Source organism: Ylistrum balloti, unplaced genomic scaffold, assembly GCF_031769215.1.
Source record: "Ylistrum balloti isolate Yb309-2 unplaced genomic scaffold, AGI_CSIRO_Ybal_v1 Utg370902, whole genome shotgun sequence".
Taxonomy (NCBI): domain Eukaryota; kingdom Metazoa; phylum Mollusca; class Bivalvia; order Pectinida; family Pectinidae; genus Ylistrum; species Ylistrum balloti.
Window position 1 is genome coordinate 241,627 of NW_026782512.1, and position 22,762 is coordinate 264,388.

Here is a 22,762-nt window from a genome sequence, read left to right on the forward strand (position 1 = left end):
TACTGTTCAACTGTGGGATTCCCGACATGATATTATCCGATTAACCCGCCTTTAAAAGCGTTTTACATTAAGCGGAGCTAAACTGTCATTGTGCTTGCACATTTCCTTTCCTCATCTTTCAAAACGTTTTTGTTCGTCTTCTCACCAGTCTTCAATACCAACATATTAGGTGTCCAAAAGCGATTTACCTTCCTTCGCTGATTCGTTTTAGATCGCGTTCTTCTAGTAATCCGATAGTTACATAACAAGCTGTGAAATTTTAAACTTCTCTTTTTTCAAATTAGTTGGCATTCCCTGATGTGCAAAACATTTTTCACATCAAACGTTTGTGAAGTTTTATGTTTCCTAGTAAGATAAATTAATTTAATTAGTGTGACTTTAGAAGCAAATGTATTGCTACAATTCATAATAGCTAATCTGATCTGTTGGAGGTAATTGTTTACTCTCATTTTTTTTAATACTGACTTCCCTAACTATTGTTTTTTAACCACGCCAACTTACTTTATACCACTTCATCCCTTACGCTATTTCTGTTCCTTATCAATAGCTGCTTTCGAAGTCTCATTAATTGTTTTATACTTAGCCAAAATATATGTTGCAAAGTCCAGAAAAAGAGTATTATGTAAACAATGATAGAAAATTTGTATTATACCATCGACAGCGAAGATTTAACCTTTACAGTTATAGCAAACAAAGTCAAAACATCAATTCCTTACAATGAACGTTATTGTTAGAATCAAGCGTTCAGATGACAGGAAATTATACAATATCACATCAATGTTTGAATCAAGCTTAAAGAACACATGGCTTAAAAAGATCATTTATGAATGGATCAAGCTTAGTGGTGATACGGTCCATGCATGAATCACCGAAATAACCTTTACAATTCATGACATTATTGCAGATAATTAAAGTAATGATATCAAAACGATATTAGTTCACACGTTGTGGTACGTCTCATAAAATGTGACTCTGATGAGCATTCAATATTGGTAACAACTGAATGAATATATTATGTACTCGACAAATTTTGGTTGATTAGACTTTGACTTAATTGTCTTTCCCTTTAAAGCTAACACGAAGCAAAACGGTATCTATTACGGAAAGGTCTATTAACAAGCAGTGTGGTAATTGTCTGTTGCTAGAGGACTTGACTGACAACTTTGATTTATATATAGTCAGACAATTGGAAGGTGTGTAAGGGAGATATTGGTTCTAGATATGCCTACTTCGGGAAATTCAGAAATGTGAAATGCAGTATAAATGGCATGCTAGCACGTAGTCTGGCAGGATGCCAGTACATGACTGTAGAATGCTGGGTCGGCAACAATGGAAAGTAAACGAATCACGTTTTCAATATACGCACAATCTGGTGTTCGTGGATTCGACAGACTTTTAATCGCGGTAATTTGAAAATAGGATCTAGCTTGCTGTCTAGAGCTTTCTGTTCTATCGTCTTTTCATTTTGTGTTGTTGTAATTTGTACTTTGCAGCTCAAAATTAATTTAGCGTACATGAATAGCAACAGAGTTAAGTCAAGAGGGCTTCGCGTGTTATTTCTTGAAATCTATTTATTGTAGAGAAGCCTAAACAATTGTCAACACATAGAGACAATCAGATGAACAGTCAGTCGTGTGTTAACGGAAGTAGAATTAGCTACGCGACAAGGTCAAAAGGCGGCTTTAAGTAGAAATGATTGCACAGACAGACGAAATTTTGCATAAGCCGTTAACATATTTCTTGAATATTTCTTTTTTATGTTTCGAGGACCATCTTAAATTATTTTCTTTTTGAAATATATTTGAAGCCAATGATACAATGTTTTGTTCAGCTCGATTAACACTCTTTTATCATTCAATAAGTTATTAACAAAACTAATGTAAAATTACTTTGACTTTGCTGTAACAAGTCTCCTATCTGCACATTTGAAACGTAAGCGTGAATTCGCATACGAATTTATTATTTCAACGAGGATTTTTGTATGAATGCTTTATGTATGACTACTATATGTATGACTATATGTAAGACTACTATATGTATGACTACTATATGTATGACTACTATATGTATGACTGCTATATGTATGACTGCTATATGTATGACTATATGTATGACTACTATATGTATGACTATATGTATGACTACTATATGTATGACTATATATATGACTACTATATGTATGACTACTATATGTATGACTATATGTATGACTGCTATATGTATGACTACTATATGTATGACTACTATATGTATGACTATATGTATGACTACTATATGTATGACTGCTATATGTATGACTGCTATATGTATGACTATATGTATGACTACTATATGTATGACTACTATATGTATGACTATATGTATGACTACTATATGTATGACTATATGTATGACTACTATATGTATGACTGCTATATGTATGACTGCTATATGTATGACTACTATATGTATGACTATATGTATGACTACTATATGTATGACTATATGTATGACTATATGTATGACTGCTTTTGAAATATTAATAAGATTGTTTTGCCCTCTAAAAATGCAGTCTAACATACATGGAAACGCATTACTCAACTTTAGCTCCACAATTAAACTCAGTTTTCATTTTATATGTGAAAAGGCGAAATGGGTTGAAATTAAACTTGGGTGAAAATGTTTTTCGTTTACAGTAATACATTCCATGAGGCTCAACAGTATGTGTTTTAAGTATGTTTGTTCGCTTTAATAGCGGTCACTGCTACCTCTTTCTCGTTACAGGTCGGCAGCTGGGCACCAGTTGTGACTACAGTCCGATATTCAAAAAAGATTGAAATGAAACTGGAGATGCGAGGAATCACTTGGCCAGGAAAAATGCGATTTCCGCCAAAAGGACGACCAGACAGACGGTTCTTCAGAATCGCGACACTAGAAGAGCAACCTTATGTTATGTACAAAGAACTTGATAACTCCACTGGGGAATGTGGTCCTCCGTCCATTCCTTGCCGTCTAGTCTACAACGAAACCATTCAGTGAGTCGTTTGCTTCCAGCAATATTTAAAATCTGTATCAACAACAGTTCTTTGTTCTCTACTTAACAGCTTATCATAATCTTGTAAAGACGGGGATTCTCATACATTTTACATTCGACGTATATGAAAGATCTGAAATTCGATTCCAATTCATATGTTCTTTATGGAACTCTCCACAAAAGGCTACAATGAACATATGTGGGACAAATAGTTGATAAACTATTTTAGCAAATATTGCAGGGGAAAATCTTATACACGCACGAGATACGCTCAAAGTCCAACGTAGAAAAATATTACATGAGAATATTTACAGAATAGAAATGCGATCTTACGTTACAGTCAAGAAAGGACGTTACCGTATTTCTGCCCCATACTAATTCGATCAGGTGTCATATTGCATATTTGATAATTGTTCCCACGCGACCAGGGTGGATTTTATCAACCAATCTATATATCTGTCCATTAGGTATACTAATAGTCTTTTAGTTAAAGTATCCATGTGGACCACCAAATGTTAATATGCACGAACATTGCTTCTCATACATCAGTATATACAGAGTTCATGCCCATGGTTCACTTGCCAGATTCTGTAGACAAGTTAATGCGTTTGCAAAGTGTCATTGTACTGATATCTGGACACGTGTCCGTCATCTACAGAGTTACAGTTCTTTTCCAATGCCCAATTTTGGTCATGGCAAAAGAAAACATCAATTGCCTGTAATAATGTGTTCAATCTTTGCATACAAATATTCAACTTGTTATGACAATTACAAATATATATAAGGAAAGTAAGTTAAAACAAAAACTGAAAAATATGTATCAATAAATAGTACACTTGTTAGAAACCCTTTTGAAATCTGATTAGTAATAGATAGAATACGTGGAGAAAAATGCATTGAAAACATCACTCAGCTATCTCGTCCTTCTTGTACGCGTCGATGATGCAAGGGATCTGATGTATGAGATTCTAGAAGGCGTGTAAAAGAATTCGACTGAAATAAACCTTCAAGTTTAGATCAGGAAATTCGCTGACCTATTATTCAATAAACGTTGTAAATACAGTATTTCATCATTCTATGAAAACGTCAAGAACATGTCTATATCTAAAACGTGTCATTGTACATAAGACTTATGACGTCACAGCCAACGATATGTCATAACTTGGGGATTTAAGTCCATCCATCGGCAAAGTTCATCGCTCAATAATTTCAAAGAATTAAACAAAAGACACAAAAACTCTGCAAAGTTCAAACTGATATGGTGAAAATGTTAACTTTTCCTCTAAGTATAATTAAGTGTTTTGTTACAGTGGTAAAAACGACACCTCGCTGTTTAACGGAACTGTGGTCCGATGTTGTGCCGGACTTAGTATCGACCTACTAAAAATCCTCAGCGAAAAGATGGCATTCGACTTTGATCTGTTTGAGGTGGCGGACCGAAGCTTCGGCGTGGAAAATGAAGTAAGTAAAAATAATATTCCAAGTTAAGCTCAGATGTTTTTGGCTTGAAGAGATCAATTGGTGAGTTGTCTCTTCTGTTCTCCGACAATATAAATTTCCATTGATTTCCCTATACGGAGACACTTATGTTTAGTTTAAATGCTGTTTTACGAATAGAGTATGTAGATAAGATAAGATTATTATCCTTGGCCACAACAGGACAGTGTTTCCTAGCATGCTCTTGTGTATTGAGATGTAATCTGTGAGACTTACAGATTGACATTTACAGTTGTCAGAACAAGTAAATAGTGTCATAAAAACGATGAAAATGACAAAACAAAACTATCTTTGCTTGTTGCACCAGTTGCTTTTTGTCAGCGTCCTAGTTAAATTTTGTGAAACTACACAAAAATCATGGTGTGAAGTGTTCATTAGTTCTATTCCCCGGAAAATATCCAGACCCCAATTAGCAAATAATTGGTTTTGAAATGCGACGCGGATAGACAAATTTATTGTTGACACTCGAAAGGCGGACGAACATTATTCGACGGAAGTCTGGCTCTCTCATCGCAGAGACCGGAGGGTCGTTCAGAGCATGCGCCAGACACACCGCCCTACGCTTTTAAATGGCTGGCGATGTCGCATGGACGTTGCAGGTACTCTATATTTGATATATGACTGTCTGAGAAATCACGTGCGTTACATTAACTCAAGATGAGTGATATATGCCCGGTAAATAGTCTGTATAGTGATTTATCTGTCCATTTGGCAACCACAATAATTCACCTTACCAACAGCTCGTTTACAGTGAATGGTAAAATTGGTTTAAATCATTAATTAAGTAATTAACTTAATGCCATGAACTTTTTCATTACTATTATCTAGTGAAGAGATAGTGATGCGGTGCGAACTTTCCCGTTTACATCGATTGCCTATGTTGAAATGTGCCTCTTCTCCTCTTCTAAAATACTCTTCATAATATGAAAATACTATTTTCATATAAAATTATCAAAATTTATTAATCTAAACGATATTTCTCATGTAGTTATTGGTTTTGTTTCAACATTAGATGAGCAGTAGTACATTTGAGTACGCAGGTGTACTATCTTAATATTATATTTGATCTCATAATTTTGCTGTTAGTTACTTGATATCAAATAAAAACAAGGATTACTAAATAGTTATCAATATGTCGATATTTACGTGATGGTGTCAATGTGACGGTTTAATTTGAACTGGGTTGTTTACGATGTACCCGCAGCAACATTTAGATTGAAATTGTTATTTACATTTCTAGTTATTTTCTCCCTTAATTCACGCCCGACGAGACAGATTAAGCGTACCCATAGTCTATCCATTTACGATATACATAGCCCTATAAACCTCTATCTAAATGTTCGTCCGACGAGACAGATTAAGCGTACCCACAGTCTGTCCACTTACGATATACATAGCCCTATAAACCTCTATCTAAATGTTCGTCCGACGAGACAGATTAAGCGTACCCACAGTCTATCCACTTACGATATACATAGCCCTATAAACCTCTATCTAAATGTTCGTCCGACGAGACAGATTAAGCGTACCCACAGTCTATCCACTTACGATATACATAGCCCTATAAACCTCTATCTAAATGTTCGTCCGACGAGACAGATTAAGCGTACCCACAGTCTATCCACTTACGATATGCATAGCCCTATAAACCTCTATCTAAATGTTCGTCCGACGAGACAGCTAGGCAGCTTGAGCGTATCCCTTGTCTATCCACTTACGATATACATAGCCCTATAAACCTCTATCTAAATGTTCGTCCGACGAGACAGATTAAGCGTACCCATAGTCTATCCACTTACGATATACATAGCCCTATAAACCTCTATCTAAATGTTCGTCCGACGAGACAGCTGAGAAGCTTGAGCGTATCCCTTGTCTATCCACTTACGAGATACATAGCCCTATAAACCTCTATCTAAATGTTCGTCCGACGAGACAGCTAGGCAGCTTGAGCGTATCCCTTGTCTATCCACTAACGATATACATAGCGCTATAGACCTCTATCTAAATGTTCGTCCGACGAGACAGCTGGACAGTTGGAGTGTATCCCCTGTCTATCCACTTCCGATATACATAGCCCTATAGACCTCTATCTAAATGTTCGTCCGACGAGACAGCTAGGCAGCTTGAGCGTATCCCCTGTCTATCCACTTACGAGATACATAGCGCTATAGACCTCTATCTAAATGTTCGTCCGACGAGACAGCTGGACAGTTGGAGTGTATCCCCTGTCTATCCACTTCCGATATACATAGCCCTATAGACCTCTATCTAAATGTTCGTCCGACGAGACAGCTAGGCAGCTTGAGCGTATCCCCTGTCTATCCACTTACGAGATACATAGCGCTATAGACCTCTATCGCTGCCTAACATCATCCTTTACCATCATTCATCAAACGATAAATTGATTAGGATGAACTTGTTCTCCGTCAAAACGACTTTACTCCAATAATAACATCCCTTCACTTTCCCTAATCGTTTTATAAACGACAAGTGTACTCAATAGCGACATTAACGTTGAAACACACTCCCGATTATCTTCTAACGTTTTTCAACGATTTGCATTTGTTTGTAGATTATTAGTTTAATTTACCCAAAAGATAAAACACTTTGTTCTGTTATTTGTTGAAGGCATAGTTTACTGGGAATTGCTGGCCTTATTGTAATAACTCATTCTGTCTTAATTATGAGAAGTCATAAGCAAACTACATTCATGTGTTAAATAAAGGCCGATTGACTGAAGCTCCTTCACGGCGATTTTGTTGTAATGAGCATACTATCTACAGACGGACGTTGTGAATCGTTTGATATTGTTTGCATTGCAAGTTGTTTACAAATTAGTTCATTGAATTAACTGTAAAGCTATTCAGTGCGATAGTATTTCCGGGACGAAACGATCGATATGTGCTCTATAGCGGAACTGGACACTTATCATTATCCTATTGTTCGCTACAGCTCCCAACTGTTTCACAACACTGTTAAAGATTATCGTCCATCTTTAGTGGTGAACTTATCTAATCTCTCATCTATTGATAAGTGTAGCGTAACAGCTCCCAGCCGAGCAGTGCACGGCATCCTTTTGAAGAGCTGTCAATGAAAATTGTGGATTAGATTTATTCTAAAATGACAGAATCGATTCGCCGTGATGTTTTACTATGTACCGGTGGATTTTGCGGCAGCCCTTGACGAAGACTTTTAGTTACACTGTCTCCAATGGATGAGACTACTGTTCTGGACGTAAAATGATAGTCATGTATGTTGTTATAGAATACCCTCCAGAGACAAAGTCTGATAGCAATACTTAATGTATACTCGGAGCACTAACATAATCACTGTAACAGATGTTGAAACACTATTTTGTCACCATGAGGGATAAATTCTCTATGTGTGTTTGGATACTCAGTATAGGATAAATTAGCTCCAGCAAGGTTGACAGGTGTAACGACCAATAAACCATACACCACCAAACCACTCGTAATACTTCAACAAATCTGAAAACACCTGCCAAATTACCATTGTAGCGTTTGCATAAAAAGAAATTCCGTAGACGTTTGAGCTGTTTTTGGATAAGTACACAGTTTCACTTCCAATAAATATATCAGCAATGTAACTTTATGTTAGTCTCGAAGCTAAATCCTCAACATCAATCGTATATATAGCAAGAACGGAAAGTGCCTTTCCCTACAATAAGATTAATATCGAGTGAGTCATGTCTGGAAAAAAACAAAAACAAAAAAACGTAAAAAATATCTACCTGTAAAAAGAGAGCCATTAACTGACTTTCTAGATGGCACGCATTTAACTATTTTACCAGTTGTTTACCGTCACTGTTACGAGCTTAGAGATATTGCATAGCTCGATCATTGTATAACTATAAGACTAGAGAGCTGTTCCTTACTGTATAGACATTTTATATACCATGAACATTGTGAAGTTTAGTTAGTATTTAACTGCAGCCAGAAAACAAAAAAAAAAACACGATTACAAGATAGAATCATCATATAATGGATTCTGTGTTTATCTGAAATAAAGACTCTTGTCATGTATTTACACTAGGTGTCGGCACATAAGCACTTTTGACGAATATCTGGTAATTTCTTAACATTGGCAATAGATAGAAACTGTTGTCTATAAATCATTGACTATTGTAACCAAATTTCTCTGACCATGAACTTTATTAATAATGGCGAATGTTACTAAGGTATTCTGAAGGATTGCAATCCTAACTGATATTCTTTTAATTATGCTGACCTTGATAAAGAATTTGTTTTGTTAAAACAGTGAGAAGGCTCTCTCTATAACCAGGGTCCTCATCCGTAGCTATGCATCTTTGACCGTCGGTCTTTGTAACAGTGTTTCTATTAACGTCAGTCTTTGTAACGGTGTTTCTATTAACGTCGGTCTTTGTAACAGGGTTTCTGTTAACGCCGGTCTTTGTAACAGTGTTTCTATTAACGTCAGTCTTTGTAACGGTGCTTCTACTAACGTCGGTCTTTGTAACGGTGTTTCTATTAACGCCGGTCTTTGTAACAGTGTTTCTATTAACGTCAGTCTTTGTAACAGTGTTTCTATTAACGTCGGTCTTTGTAACAGGGTTTCTGTTAACGCCGGTCTTTGTAACAGTGTTTCTATTAACGTCAGTCTTTGTAACGGTGTTTCTATTAACGCCGGTCTTTGTAACAGGGTTTCTGTTAACGCCGGTCTTTGTAACAGTGTTTCTATTAACGTCAGTCTTTGTAACGGTGTTTCTGTTAACGCCGGTCTTTGTAACAGGGTTTCTATTATAATCGGTCTTTGTAACAATGTTTCTATTAACATCGGTCCTTGTAACGGTGTTTCTATTAACGATGGTCTTTGTAACATTGTTTTATTAACGTCGGTCTTTGTAATGGTGCTTTATTAACGCCGGTCTTTGTAACGGTATGTCTATCAACGCAGGTTTTTGTAACAGGGTTTCTTTTCACGTCGGTCTTTGTAGCAGTGTTTTATTAACGCCGGTTTTTGTCAGGTGCTTCTATTAACGTCGGTATTTTTGTAATTGTACGACAATGTAAATATCTATACGCTGATATTTGCACGACCACCACGACACATGTGCTTGACTGTCCTCAGTACACTTTGATAACGAATAACAAAAACAAGTAGCAGGGCTTTTCGTTAATTGCATTTTAAAGTATACCTGTGAATCACAAATACATTGATACACTGATGCAGAAACAAAGCCTTACCCTTTTCCCGTTTTTCTTACATTACAGATAACAGGGGAATGGAATGGCCTCATCCGGGCCCTTCAGGACCGACAAGCAGACATGGTGCTCACTGCCCTCCAGATCACGCCAAAGCGAAACCAGCTAATCGAATTTTCAATGCCCTATCTCGAGACTGGTACAACTATAGTCGTATCCCTTCGGAAGGGCGCTATATCTCCTACAGCCGTTCTAGGTAAAGCCAAGCCCTGTTTTATTTTTCGGAAGACCGCCAAATCGCTTACCGATATTCTACACGCACAGTCGCCACCGTGTCTTGTCCAATGACTGTCATCTTTCCTACTACTTTTCCTGTGTAATTCTAAGTGGATTTTTATCATTTTATTTTGGAGTTAAATAAGGAAGTTGTTGCATGCATTCCTGTCTCAGGTATGCATTGACCATGATCCTTAGGGGAGTTTGATCTCTTCAACTGTCATATTCTATAACTGATTCTTTCAGTTGGAAGGATGTTCTCTCATTTACCCTGTTGCTACACAAGCAGCACATGCGTCCTTTTGGAAGGACTTCATGTCGATTTTAAGTAAGACTCTCCTGTGTAAAACGACATTATGTCTTTCTTAAAGTACGCCTTTTTCCTACGGAAAAAAAGCCTTTGGCAACCAGAAGATGTTCTTCGTTAAGGTTTTCATTCACTCGTGTGTCTTTAAAGTCTGCCTATGTCAATGTGACATTAAATTATCATTTTTCATATCCCTCTTTAAACGTGCTATCTCACCAATCATTGCATTGTTAACATTTTGATGATAAATCGTGTGTATAGTATATGGTGGAGTCCATAGAAGTTCCCACTCCCCAAGGAGTTTTTTACTTACTTGTATTGACCAGGATTAATATGATTGGTGTCAGCAATGAAACCTCAGACTCTTACCCTTCCGGAAGACATGGTCTTATTCTCAATGTACTTTTCAAGGGTTTTTGTGAATGTTTCGTGTTTGTTCATAATAGGACATCGTTTCTTAGGTTTTCCTTATTGCAAGTACTTTTAAACCTTCTAGTGACAATGTAAATTTTTATGTCACGTTAATCTCAATATGCCACCAGGCATAAGATGATAGTTAAGCCCAAAAATGCCCAATATTCGTAAATGCATTATCAGTAGACAAATGTAAAACGTGTAAGAGAAGAGATGATACATGTAAAGGAATTAGATATAACGATAAAGCCTGCCAAAGTGTCTATTAATTTTTTTTTATAATTCCCTATATGGTAAAGTGGAGACACAGAAACTTTTAAGCTCTAGAAATCCTTTTAAATCATCTCCAGTATTATATTTCTAAACCTCTCCAAAGTGATAATGAACATTTCGAAAAGATATTACTGAGTTCTGCTAATTCAATGGAATAAAAAAAACCAAAAGAAGTAAAACTAGAAAGACAAACCTCTCACTTACGAAGATAATCAACATCACATAATACTACTGTTTGTATTAAAAAGGGACAACATGTCTCATTCTCGTACAAAATAGTGAATAGCAATTTCAAGAAGCGTTTGTACTAAATGCAGTACAGACCAATGTAGTTTTAGGTCCGATAAGTGTTTAAATCTAGTAGAAACATCAGGACATCTGATTGTCTTTCAGATATATTGAAGTATCATTGGAAAGACTGTGTGAATAATCAGCCGGGAACACTTAGTAATGTTTCACATGTTGTTGGTTACTATACAATATTGATGTCAAAGGCATAATTAATATGTCATAACGATTTTCTCGAATAGGAATTTCGGTTATTTCTCATACATGTACCAGTGAGTTATGTGATTACAACACTCATTACGATATAATATGGAACTATTACACTATCCTTTTTTATTAGTTGGAAGTAAGTGATCAAATGATTACTCCCATTTTCAAAATACCATATCATAAACGCTGTTATTGACATTATGCAACGGTGGGCTGCATTGATGAAGACGAAAATATATCTTGCCTCCTGTCTTTCCTCCTCAGAACCTTATGACTATCCGTCATGGTGCCTGATTTTGGTGTTCAGCGTACACTCCATAGGAGCGTCCATCTTTATCTTCGAGTGGCTAAGTCCGTGGGGATTGGATCAGGGCAACACACCTATGAGAGGTAACTACAGGTAAATTAGGTCACCAGAATGTACAGGCTGTCGTGAATATCGAAATATCGTCCATAAAGGATTTTTTTTCTGTCCTTGAAACATTAGGGTCACTCTTTAAATGTTGTTCTTGGTCAAATGCATCATTTGACAACAATACTATTATATTTCAAATTTATACTAGAAAAAATTACCGATAAAACCATGCAGCCTTTTCAGAAAAAAACACTAACATCTTGAAACGTAATTCCACATAAAAGAACAATCAACAGTCCTCAATTCGCCAGTATGTAAATTCATTCGTCAAACAAATAGCTATCAGTACGCGACACACTGGTATATGACAACTACACGCGTCCCCTACCTCTGTTTACAGCCTGCTCTCATTACAGCCCTATTACTTTTAACAGTTGCTACGATAGTACTGTGTGCACACGCAAACAATCATTCTCAAGGATAACAAACATTATACAGAAAATAGTCTAACGCTGATATATGGAATGAAGATATGGTCCCACTGATACCAAACTGCTCAAATAGTCTATATACAGGCTATTAAAAGCCACCACTGTAGGACGTCGGCTCATTGTTTTTGTCCCCAAGGTCCCTCAAAGTCTGGCGTCTAATAGCTAGTGTTATCCATCCAGCGTGGTAAGTCCATACTCATACCTTTTCTGTATGGCCATATATGGAGAGTCCTTGTCACGAGATGGAGATGGACGGGTGAGTTGGTGCCAAATTAGACACACTTATTGAGTAGGTCCGTACATGTCTGTACCTAATAAAACCAGCGCCAAAGATTTTCTATACTGGGGTTTGTATGAAAAGTATCGCGTTGTTTTAATGATGAAATAATGAATACGTTATCGTCTTTACATGACTTTGTCCTTCTGACTGATACTTGACATGTAAAACGTGCATAGTCAAGACACGAACAATACAACTGTCAATGTTTGTATCACTGCATTTTATCATTATCTCTTCATTTTCTAGAGCATGCGTTCTCCCTGTTCCGGTCCTTCTGGTTGATTTGGGCGATGTTGTTTGGGGCTTCGGTCTCGGCTGATAATCCACGAGGGGGCGCTAGTCGTTTCCTGGCCAACGTGTGGGCATTGTTCGCCCTGGTTTTCCTGGCAAGCTACACTGCTAACTTAGCCGCTTTTATGATTACCAAGGAAGTTTACTATGATCTGTCAGGCATCAAAGATTGGAGGGTAAGCTATGTCGATAACAATTGCAAGGTTAAACCTATATAAGGCAAATATGCATACCGGATTCGGGTAATAGTAGAAACACTTTGGGAAAGCATATAAGGTTTAAGGAGACAACATTCCGCACTGTTAGCACTTATCAACGTAAAATGTGTCTTTTATATATATATTTAAAAATTGGATGTGAATGCTATTAAAGGAAGTCTTTTTTGGTTTGTCTTCCACAGTTAACAAATCCACACAGTCACAAACCGCCTTTCAAGTTCGCCACCGTGCCTAATGGAAGCACGGAAGAAAACCTGAGACAAAATCACCCAGAAATGTTCAGCTACATGAAAAAGTACAATCAGCCGTCGGTTCGGGAAGCCGTGAAAGCATTGAAAAAAGGGTCAGTGAGACAGGTTGATGGGTGTCCCAGACATGCATCTGGTACAGAATGCATGTTGTGAAGGAACTTTTTATTACATGTAACGTAAGAAGCCTTGCATAGTTTCTCCACGAGGGGATTCGTAGCTGTGGCGGCTAAGTATTACAAATATATAACGCAGGTTTGTTTTTGTAGACACAAAGCAGGAAGGATCATTCTTAATGACATATATATCCAAAAGTACGTACACAAATCCAGTTTGCCTTCAGTAATGCTATCGTTGGAACATTCATTTGTCTTGGAGTTTTTTTTCAAACAATAGATGAATTACTAAACGTCAACCAGTTGTGTACCATCCGTTCATTAAAGGTCATGGACACAATGGATAGCAAAACATCGTCTGGATTTCCTACAGATCCGGTGTTTCTCTGATGACGGTAAACAATAAAAAAATGAACGAGGAAAATTGTAACACCTCATTGTAGAGACCCGACGAGACGATGTGCTGTACATTGTTTTCAAAGACTGGTCAAGGTCAATATTGATTTCTATATTTTTGCTGATTTAATGAGGTTTAAATCCATAACATGGCGACATAAGTCTAGTTTATCGTGTTGTTTGGTTAAATTTGCTGTCGTGTTTGTCACTGAATGTACGGTGAAATTATCATCTTTGTATACGACGACGGCAACCCGCTAATCATCCCCGTAAAATATCTGGTTAACTAAACAAATCATACATGCAGGCAGGAATGAGGTAAATCATCGTTATTCCGGAAGTAAGATGAAATACTGACATCACAAGTTACTATTGGACCAAGTTTAAATCAAGTGGGATTTGAGGGAGATTCATGCGTTTAACGATGCTTTATGACATTTTTCAGATGTGAGTATCTTTATAATAGTAACAGGAAGGAAAAAAATACGTCTGACGCAATCTCCTAAATGTATATATGTCTGTGATGTTACAGAGAGATCCAAGCGTTTATTTATGATGCCACGCCCCTAGAGTACCAGATTGGTATAGATGTTGACTGTCATCTCATTTCCGTGGGCAAGTGGTACGCCATGACGGGCTACGGTGTCGGCTTCCCCAAGGGGTCTGGCATCCTAGTGGAGGAGGTCAATTCATACCTGTTAGATCTTCAAGAATATGGTATGTGTACTTCTCCAGACCATGTGAAACTAGAACACACACGAAATATCCCATATAGTATCTAATGACAAATCCTTCAATGGAGCGATGTGAATAACGTTTAAAAATATTATAAAATATTTTCTTATTCTGATATAAAGCGTGCTGTGCTACAAGAATCATTCATAGTATTATTTTATTATATGTAATTTAAGGGAGATAATTATATATTACATCGGATATCCATATAGGTTAAAGAAAATCTGATTAGGTAAAGTGTAGCGTGTCCATATATGTAATAAAACATTGTATTATTATGTCGATTGTAGTGTTCTCCATATATTTTATAGGTCATTGTAATACATGTTCCTAATTGTATCATACATTTTTATGCCAAGTATTACTTTATAATCAAGTATCTTCAGCGGCTTGTATATATTTATATAGATAATTCTGAATACTTATAAGGCGCCAATAACACCATATTTTTGGATGTTGAAGGCTACTGTTTAGTTTGGGAAAACGAGTATGTGTGTTTATGCTAAGAGACCTTTAAACTTTTTGATACAAAACATCCACATTATGAAGATACTCTCGTTTCATAGTTAATACATACCTGCATTCCACATGTTTTTCATATTTATTTTGTGAACTGTTCTTATCCCGTGTTTCACAGGAGAGCTAGATCGGTTGCGGAAATTCTGGTTGGCAGGGGCGTGTCACTCCAAACAGAAGAGAAAGCAGAACAGTCATCAGCTTGGCATTCTAAATTTTACCAGTGCTTTCATCCTCCTGGCCTCCGGAATTGTGCTTGGGGGTATTCTACTTATATTGGAACACCTCTACTTCCGATTTGGCAGGAAGTGTCTGAAACAATACGATAAATGTGGTTGTTGTGCATTAGTAAGCTTAGTAAGTATATTTGAGATAAAAATACGGTGGCATATCTTATAATTGGTCGCTGCATTTCTGATTAATTCTTATGGTGACACAATATTTCGAATATTTCCATGACAGTCATTGCTTTTCTTTACATTATGTATTTATTCATAATTTGCTACTGCTATGTCTCGTTTAAACGGATTTGTTTCACTTTACTGCACTTTCTTGGGTATCCTTCGGTATGTAACTTTGAGTACATATCTCATTTACAGAGTATGGGGAAGTCTTTAACGTTTGAGCAGTCCGTCATGGAGGCCTTAGATTACACAAAGAAACACAGATGTAAAGACCCCGTTTGTGAGACTCAGATCTGGAAAGTCAAACATCAGCTTGACATCGCTCTTCTGAAGATCGACAAACTCAATAAAGACATGAAGGCAAGGTAAGTGCTATAAGCACGAGGTTAGCGCAACAACATGAAAATATTTACTTTTTAATGGCAACTCATAGCGTTGTGATTTAGAAATTATTTTATATTTTTGAAGATGATAAATGAAATTAGAATAATTTGTGGTCTATTTTGTATTTACTTGCAGAAATGGAAAGACATCTTCTCCTTTAGCAATAACCGAACGCGGGGAAAATTCAGATCCTTTGAGAGCTAAAGATGAGGAAAGCAGTGACCCCATCGGAAGGAAAAAACGGGACTCTGAGGAAGACCCTATTAGAAAAAAACTGTTAGCGTTGGAAGACTCGGACCCGTCTCGCGATGACGATGTAGACCCTGATGATGTGCCTTATGCCAAAGTAGAGCAACATCAAAATAACTTGCCACGTGACCAAGATGTTGAAAAAGACAATATGCGCTCACCTGATAGAAGCATGCGGCGGTCCCCAAGTTATAACCAAGCAGTAGCTACCGACACTGAGGCAGTTAGTGCTGCCCCGGACATTAACCAAGGTCTGAAGCAACGCAAATTGAGCGATGGAAAATATTACTCAAGCGTAAACAACGAGGAGGTTTGATGTTGGTGATAGTAAGATCATTATATAATTAACTGTCTCCAAATCTCAATATTTGTCTTGTACAGTGATATTTTTTATAACAATTACTGATGTATACCTTGACCAGATTAGTATGGATGGTTTGTATACGAGTGTTTATATTATAGGGTGTTTCAGATACATATTTAAACCTGGTAAAGGTCTAATTGAGAAAATGGTTACCAAGTTTGTGAACAAGAGCAAAAACTCAAAAACGTAAATGTCAAGAAATGTACCTGTAACTAACAACATACCACTAAATAACATTGTTTATATATTGTTTTACGATAATGTTGATTTTATGCCGTCAGATGTTTTGCCAATATATACTGTTTCATCATTAGTATCCATACACAATAACGGATGAAGAAATGTATATATCAATGAAATATTAATCGTATTCAGCTTTCAGCTAGTGCTTATGTATCATTTGGAAAATGTTATTCATTTTTTTCATAAAATGTCAATCATCATAAAGGAGTTATTACAATGTGACCATGTTGATGGTATTTCTCCTGGGAAAACACGTGATTTTCCCAGTCCAATAAGGTGCAGCGTTAGATGTACCTGTTTGATAACGAGTTGTACTATTGGTAGTTGTACAATCATTGCAATATATGAACACACCCCTTGAAGTAAAGTGATATCTGCTGCTGCACTAGTCCGTTTGATATATTAGTGAATAGCGTTTTGTGTATCACTGTTCGTATAATAAGATCTATTTACAAGCGGTCAAAATCAAAATACCGGTGCTTTATGATGGATAGTATTTGCGATTATAAATTACATGACACTGTTTTGAAGAGGGAAAGTTTATAAACTTAAGACATACACTCTACATTGGGAAAACTTTTTTATGCAGAATTGCATTATTAAGAGATATTTTTTATACATCACAGACTTAATGGACAAAAGATGATCAAATACACGTTTTATATCAACTTTTCACAACGCTGTACCAAAAGATATATACTGAGTGCTACAATATCATGTGCTAAATACGTGCATCAATGTTTTGATATAGTAACTTGTTCAGAGACATTTTGATTATATCCACTGGTACATGTTTTCGTCTATGCATTTTAAATAGCGGTATACGTAACGCCGTGTGTTGGCTTTTGTTGTGTAGATAGCCCACTGAGTCCAAGGTTTTTTTGCACCATTTAAATCATTGAAGTTTATATAGGTCACTAATGTTAACTAATATGTCGGAAGTATGCACAGGCAAACATGAAATGAAATGAAAACTTACATATGATACACTTCTGTGTGTATCATTTTATCACACAAAGTAAATTTATTTATTTGCTTCGTGGCTAATTGTACTTGACATAGTAACATTGTATGGGCGTGAACTACGATTGAGCTGATATCGATGTTGATCTGTTCGTTATATTGTTGATGATCGACCTTAAATATGTTGTTTTTATGCATTACTTATGTCCCACTTGGGTTGTGTTACTGTGTTCTGTTGGTACCAACGTTGATATGATATGGTGTATCCGAAGTCACTCATTCATTATAATGAAAAATTGAATTGGTAAACATTACACCATATAATCCCATGTTCAAATTTGGTTAGTAAAGTGTCAAAGCATTTATTCAAGTTGATCATGAAAGAACGAACATACCCTGAATAAAGTTTAAATCATCCACGACAAAGCGATTAAGGACGTAGGGACATAGGATTTTGTTCAAATATATACTCATAACGATGTTAGTTATTGAGGATCCAACTGTCAATTCTTTCTCTGGTATTTGTTGAAAAGAAAATACTGATATGTTAACATAACCTGAAATCACACTCAAATTCGATTAACCTAGGATAAAATGTGAACAAAAAGAAAGACTAATACTGTGACTCATAAAACGTACAAGAAGAATAAGACCAGAGACCAGGTGTTCCCGAAGAGTAAGCGTCTTCTACCAATTAGTTGAAAACCGTCATGTAAATCATGTTTAATAAAATTAAGTGATGTAACGTTTCCACATGAAAACAAGTTTAACATCAGCGGACCATCGATCAAGGGTAACTCTACACTCCAACGCAAACAGATTTATGGACTCAGTAAGAAAAAAACGGAAAAGTTTAAGGTTTGAATGGATTAGAAAAGATATTTTTATCGTAATTTGGATAACATGTGCAAGTATTCTTTGACACTCCGTTTTCTTTCTAGAAACACAATCAGTAAAAATTGTGACGTCTTTAATGGACTGGGAGGTCAATGTCAGCTTAGGTTTAAGTGTATTGATCTCAACTACATTCATCATTGTATGATACTTTCTGTTTTAAGATTTCTGTACTGTTCATATATATCTGTGTATCAAAATTCTTTCCCTATTTCCACGTTATTCGTACCTACGAAATATAAGAAAACAACTGCTTCTTTGTTAGTGTTATAATAGGTACTAATGTGTTATAACTCAAAACTGTCGCGTAATTTTGCGTTTTTTTCCCTATTGAAAGTGGACCCATTTTTGTGAACATGCAAACAATATCAACAGCATAGTCAATGTGTGCAAGAAATTGATATAAAAATGCTTAATATGTGTTAAAACAAAAAAGACATGACCATGTGCGTTCTTGATCATTCTCTCTACAACTATACACATCGGGGTTCCAAGGGGCGATTATGGGAAGGTATCATATCTATTCTTCATAAAGCGTTTTTCACAAAAAAAGACAGAAAAAAAAGAAGAAATCGATTTGAAGGGAACATTCAGTGTACAAATATATGGACGTGGACAGAATCTTAAGTAAAACTCATATTTAACAAAACGAGGGCATTCTATGAACAAAAGAACTATTTAACATGAGACTCCTGAAAAACATACAAGGAGAATAAGACCATGTGTAATGTCAAGTTCTCTAATGAAAACAAGACATACAAACATGACAAGAAAAAGCAAATCATAATAATTGTTAGTATATATTGTTTACGTTCAAGAATTTATTTTTAAAGATATACACGCCGATGGGAACAATTGCACAAGAATTGGTCTACCATAATGAGAAGACATTTTACATTCGTTACGAAAAACTAGGTCTTTTGTCGATATGAAACCTCTCCATACATCCCTATAACTGTGCCTTATCCATGGAATATCATACATGTAACGTCAGTATAATAACACACTGACATTGACACTATATGGTCATACGTAAGTACGTGATGTACGTGTATTACATGAGATTTTGTATAATTAAGACTAAAACTATGTATGGTGTCAGTATCTCATTACTCGCCGCCGGTGTAAAACGATGCATCGTTTATCCCCTATGTAGTATTCTTAATTGCATCATGTTTACATAGATGTTAAGTATGTGTTTTACCAGATGGAATATTGTATGTGTGTTGTGCGTGTGTGTAATTCATACGGAGGAATAACATTTTATCAGTGTCTATAATGTGAATATCGTTGCATTTTTTTTCTAACTATTTTAGTGCTTTGTTAATTTTATGTGTAAAATGATTTCTTGCCATGTTGCAAAAATATATTTCAATGTGTTCTAGACCAGCATTTAAACCTTTTAAATTTCTTGAGTGATTGCATCAACAAAATGAATACAATAAGAATGTATATACTTGTGCTTAGAACACATTATTAAGTATAGCACATTAGCACAATGTACCGTTCTCAGGCTATAGTTTCACAATTTCACGTTCTTTGTACATGGTATGAAAGACAGAAAATATGTTAATGGTATCAATTGTGGTAGTATTAAATACTATAGCCCATTGTGCTGAATAAACAGCATGATAGGATAATGATAGTAAGATATCATAAATTCACGATGTATTACATTGTATATGTTGTATTCTGTATATGCTATACAATGCTGTGTACATCGTTGAAAATTTACGGTATATTGTATTGTATACAGCATACATAATGTATACTATGTGTATGGTGTATTATACTATGTATAGGGTGTATTATACTATGTGTATGGTGTATTATACTATGTATAGGGTGTATTATACTATGTGTATGGTGTAATATACTATGTATAGGGTGTATTATACTATGTGTATGGTGTATTATACTATGTATAGGGTGTATTATACTATGTGTATGGTGTATTATACTATGTATATGGTGTATTATACTATGTGTATGGTGTATTATACTATGTGTATGGTGTATTATACTATGTATAGGGTGTATTATACTATGTGTATGGTGTATTATACTATGTGTATGGTGTATTATACTATGTGTATGGTGTATTATAATATGTATAAAATATAATAAATTTACTCTACGATACACTATATGCGTTGTATATAACATAATATATATATATAGTATATAATGTTACAGATATAGTATATCATAATGTATATTGACAAACATGATATATCATAAATGTCTTTGGACATATGATATATTATAATGTCTGTATGGTTTACATGTATTACACTTATACATTGTATGTCTATGTGTATTAAGTCGTATAACATAATCCATACATGATATATTATCATACATATGCACATATATATATATATGATATGTTATATTATGTATAGTATGCATTGTCTTTTGTTATGTATCTATAGGATATATACAAAGTAAATTCCTGATCAATAATTATACAATTTTACTGTACATTGCTATTTATGATTTTGCGTACTTTCGTAATGTTTGCTCTGTAAATTGCGTAAGGCTATCTTTTATTCTGTAGAAGATTGAAAGATTGTATAACGATTTTTTTATGTACATAATATTAACATACAGTTCACGTTTGTTTTATTGTATGCTACAGTAATCTGGTGTCCCCACCACATCCCCGAAAACGTATATATGATACTTTACTATGATAATGTGAATCTGTGTCTGATGTAAATATAATTCAGAGTTGGTAAGTATAAGAAAACGAATGGAAGACCCAGGCGATATCTATACTGGAAATGATTTTCTCCTTGGTGCAAAATGACCAGCTGTATGCTAAAAAAAGCAATACATTAATTTGTCATTTGCCAAAATTGTTGTTTGAGATATATAGCAATCATAGCTCAGTAATAAACGTTTGTATATATAACTAAGGTGTTGTCTGTATCTTTATACAATTGACATTGAACGTTTTTTAACCGTTTGTCCGAATTTATGGAATCAAGGAAACAGAAGTAACGATTTTTTTCGTTACAACTTCCATTTATGTGTACAAAAATGTTATCTTTAATATTTCTTAGAAAAGTATTTTGCATTACAAAAGACGTATTTTAAAACATTTCAAACATCAGTCTGATTAGTTCTAAAAAATTCAAGAAAATACGAACTTGTCGTCAACATAATCATAAACGAAACTCAAATTCCATAAATAGGGCAAAATACGAACAAAATAAATATTTACACGGATACCCCTGAAAAAGGAACAAGAGTAAGATCAGGTGTTCCGGAAGAGTTAGTGTCTTCAGTTTTATCGACGGCACTGCCATGTAAAACTTGGTCAATCCAAGGAAGTAATTTCACTCTCTCAAATGAGAACAAGGTATACAACAACGGAACCAACAGGCTAACGAGCATCAAAAACGTCCAGCTTCATATCACACAAAGAAATGGAATATTTATCAATTACATCACTATGGTAACCATAAAACTTCCCAATAAGTTTCATCAATCTGCATTGTTTGAATGTAAATACCATAGGCTGGGGTGTGAGGTTGTTACTATCCAGAAACGGGAAATTGAAATAATCGCGCTTACCATACAGCTTGGTGGAAAGCTGGCCAAAATGCATTTGTTGTAGGAAAAGATCGAGGTAAGCGGCTGGTATAGAAGAGTCTGTCGAGTCCTTGATTTCCAATGTGATGGGTATAGATGATGGATGTGGTCAATAAATTCCTTGTTATTTCAAGACAATACGTCAACAATATATCTGAAAGTGAAATTTAACCACTTTTAAAGGTCTTTGTGACCTGTTTTGATAAGATCTTCAATAAATCCAGCCTCGTATGAAAAACAAAAGCGAACATAGGGACGCAGTTAGTTCCTATAAGCATACCAATAGCAGGGAGGAAGATCTTGACATTAACCTCAAGATGTTGTCAACCAGAAACTCGATCATTTTTATGATTTCGTCCGTATATTTCTCTATTGATTAGGACGTATGTTTTACAAATACGCTTCAGTGTAGTTCACAACCATATATCTATACCACCATTCACCTTTCTTGCAAATAACTAGAGAACGAAGGCGTTCCTTTCGTTTAGAATGGGGAATGGTAGTTTACAGGGTGGAAATTCTTTTTATGCAAGATATGCTATTTTATAAGA

At 35.6% G+C, this 22,762-nt stretch overlaps 1 protein-coding gene across 1 annotated transcript in view; it reads left to right on the forward strand.

Annotated features, from left to right (window-relative positions):
- Positions 1-16,463, forward strand: part of LOC132559388 (glutamate receptor ionotropic, NMDA 2A-like) — a 49,027-nt gene extending 32,564 nt beyond the window's left edge. The window contains exons 7-16 of the mRNA XM_060223999.1: positions 2,764-3,014; positions 4,324-4,474; positions 9,766-9,952; positions 11,729-11,854; positions 12,837-13,057; positions 13,282-13,442; positions 14,392-14,576; positions 15,232-15,467; positions 15,710-15,879; positions 16,034-16,463. Coding sequence (XP_060079982.1) covers positions 2,764-3,014; positions 4,324-4,474; positions 9,766-9,952; positions 11,729-11,854; positions 12,837-13,057; positions 13,282-13,442; positions 14,392-14,576; positions 15,232-15,467; positions 15,710-15,879; positions 16,034-16,463 — 2,118 coding nt within the window. The remainder of the gene's footprint in view (positions 1-2,763; positions 3,015-4,323; positions 4,475-9,765; positions 9,953-11,728; positions 11,855-12,836; positions 13,058-13,281; positions 13,443-14,391; positions 14,577-15,231; positions 15,468-15,709; positions 15,880-16,033) is intronic.
- Positions 16,464-22,762: the final 6,299 nt, after the last annotated feature.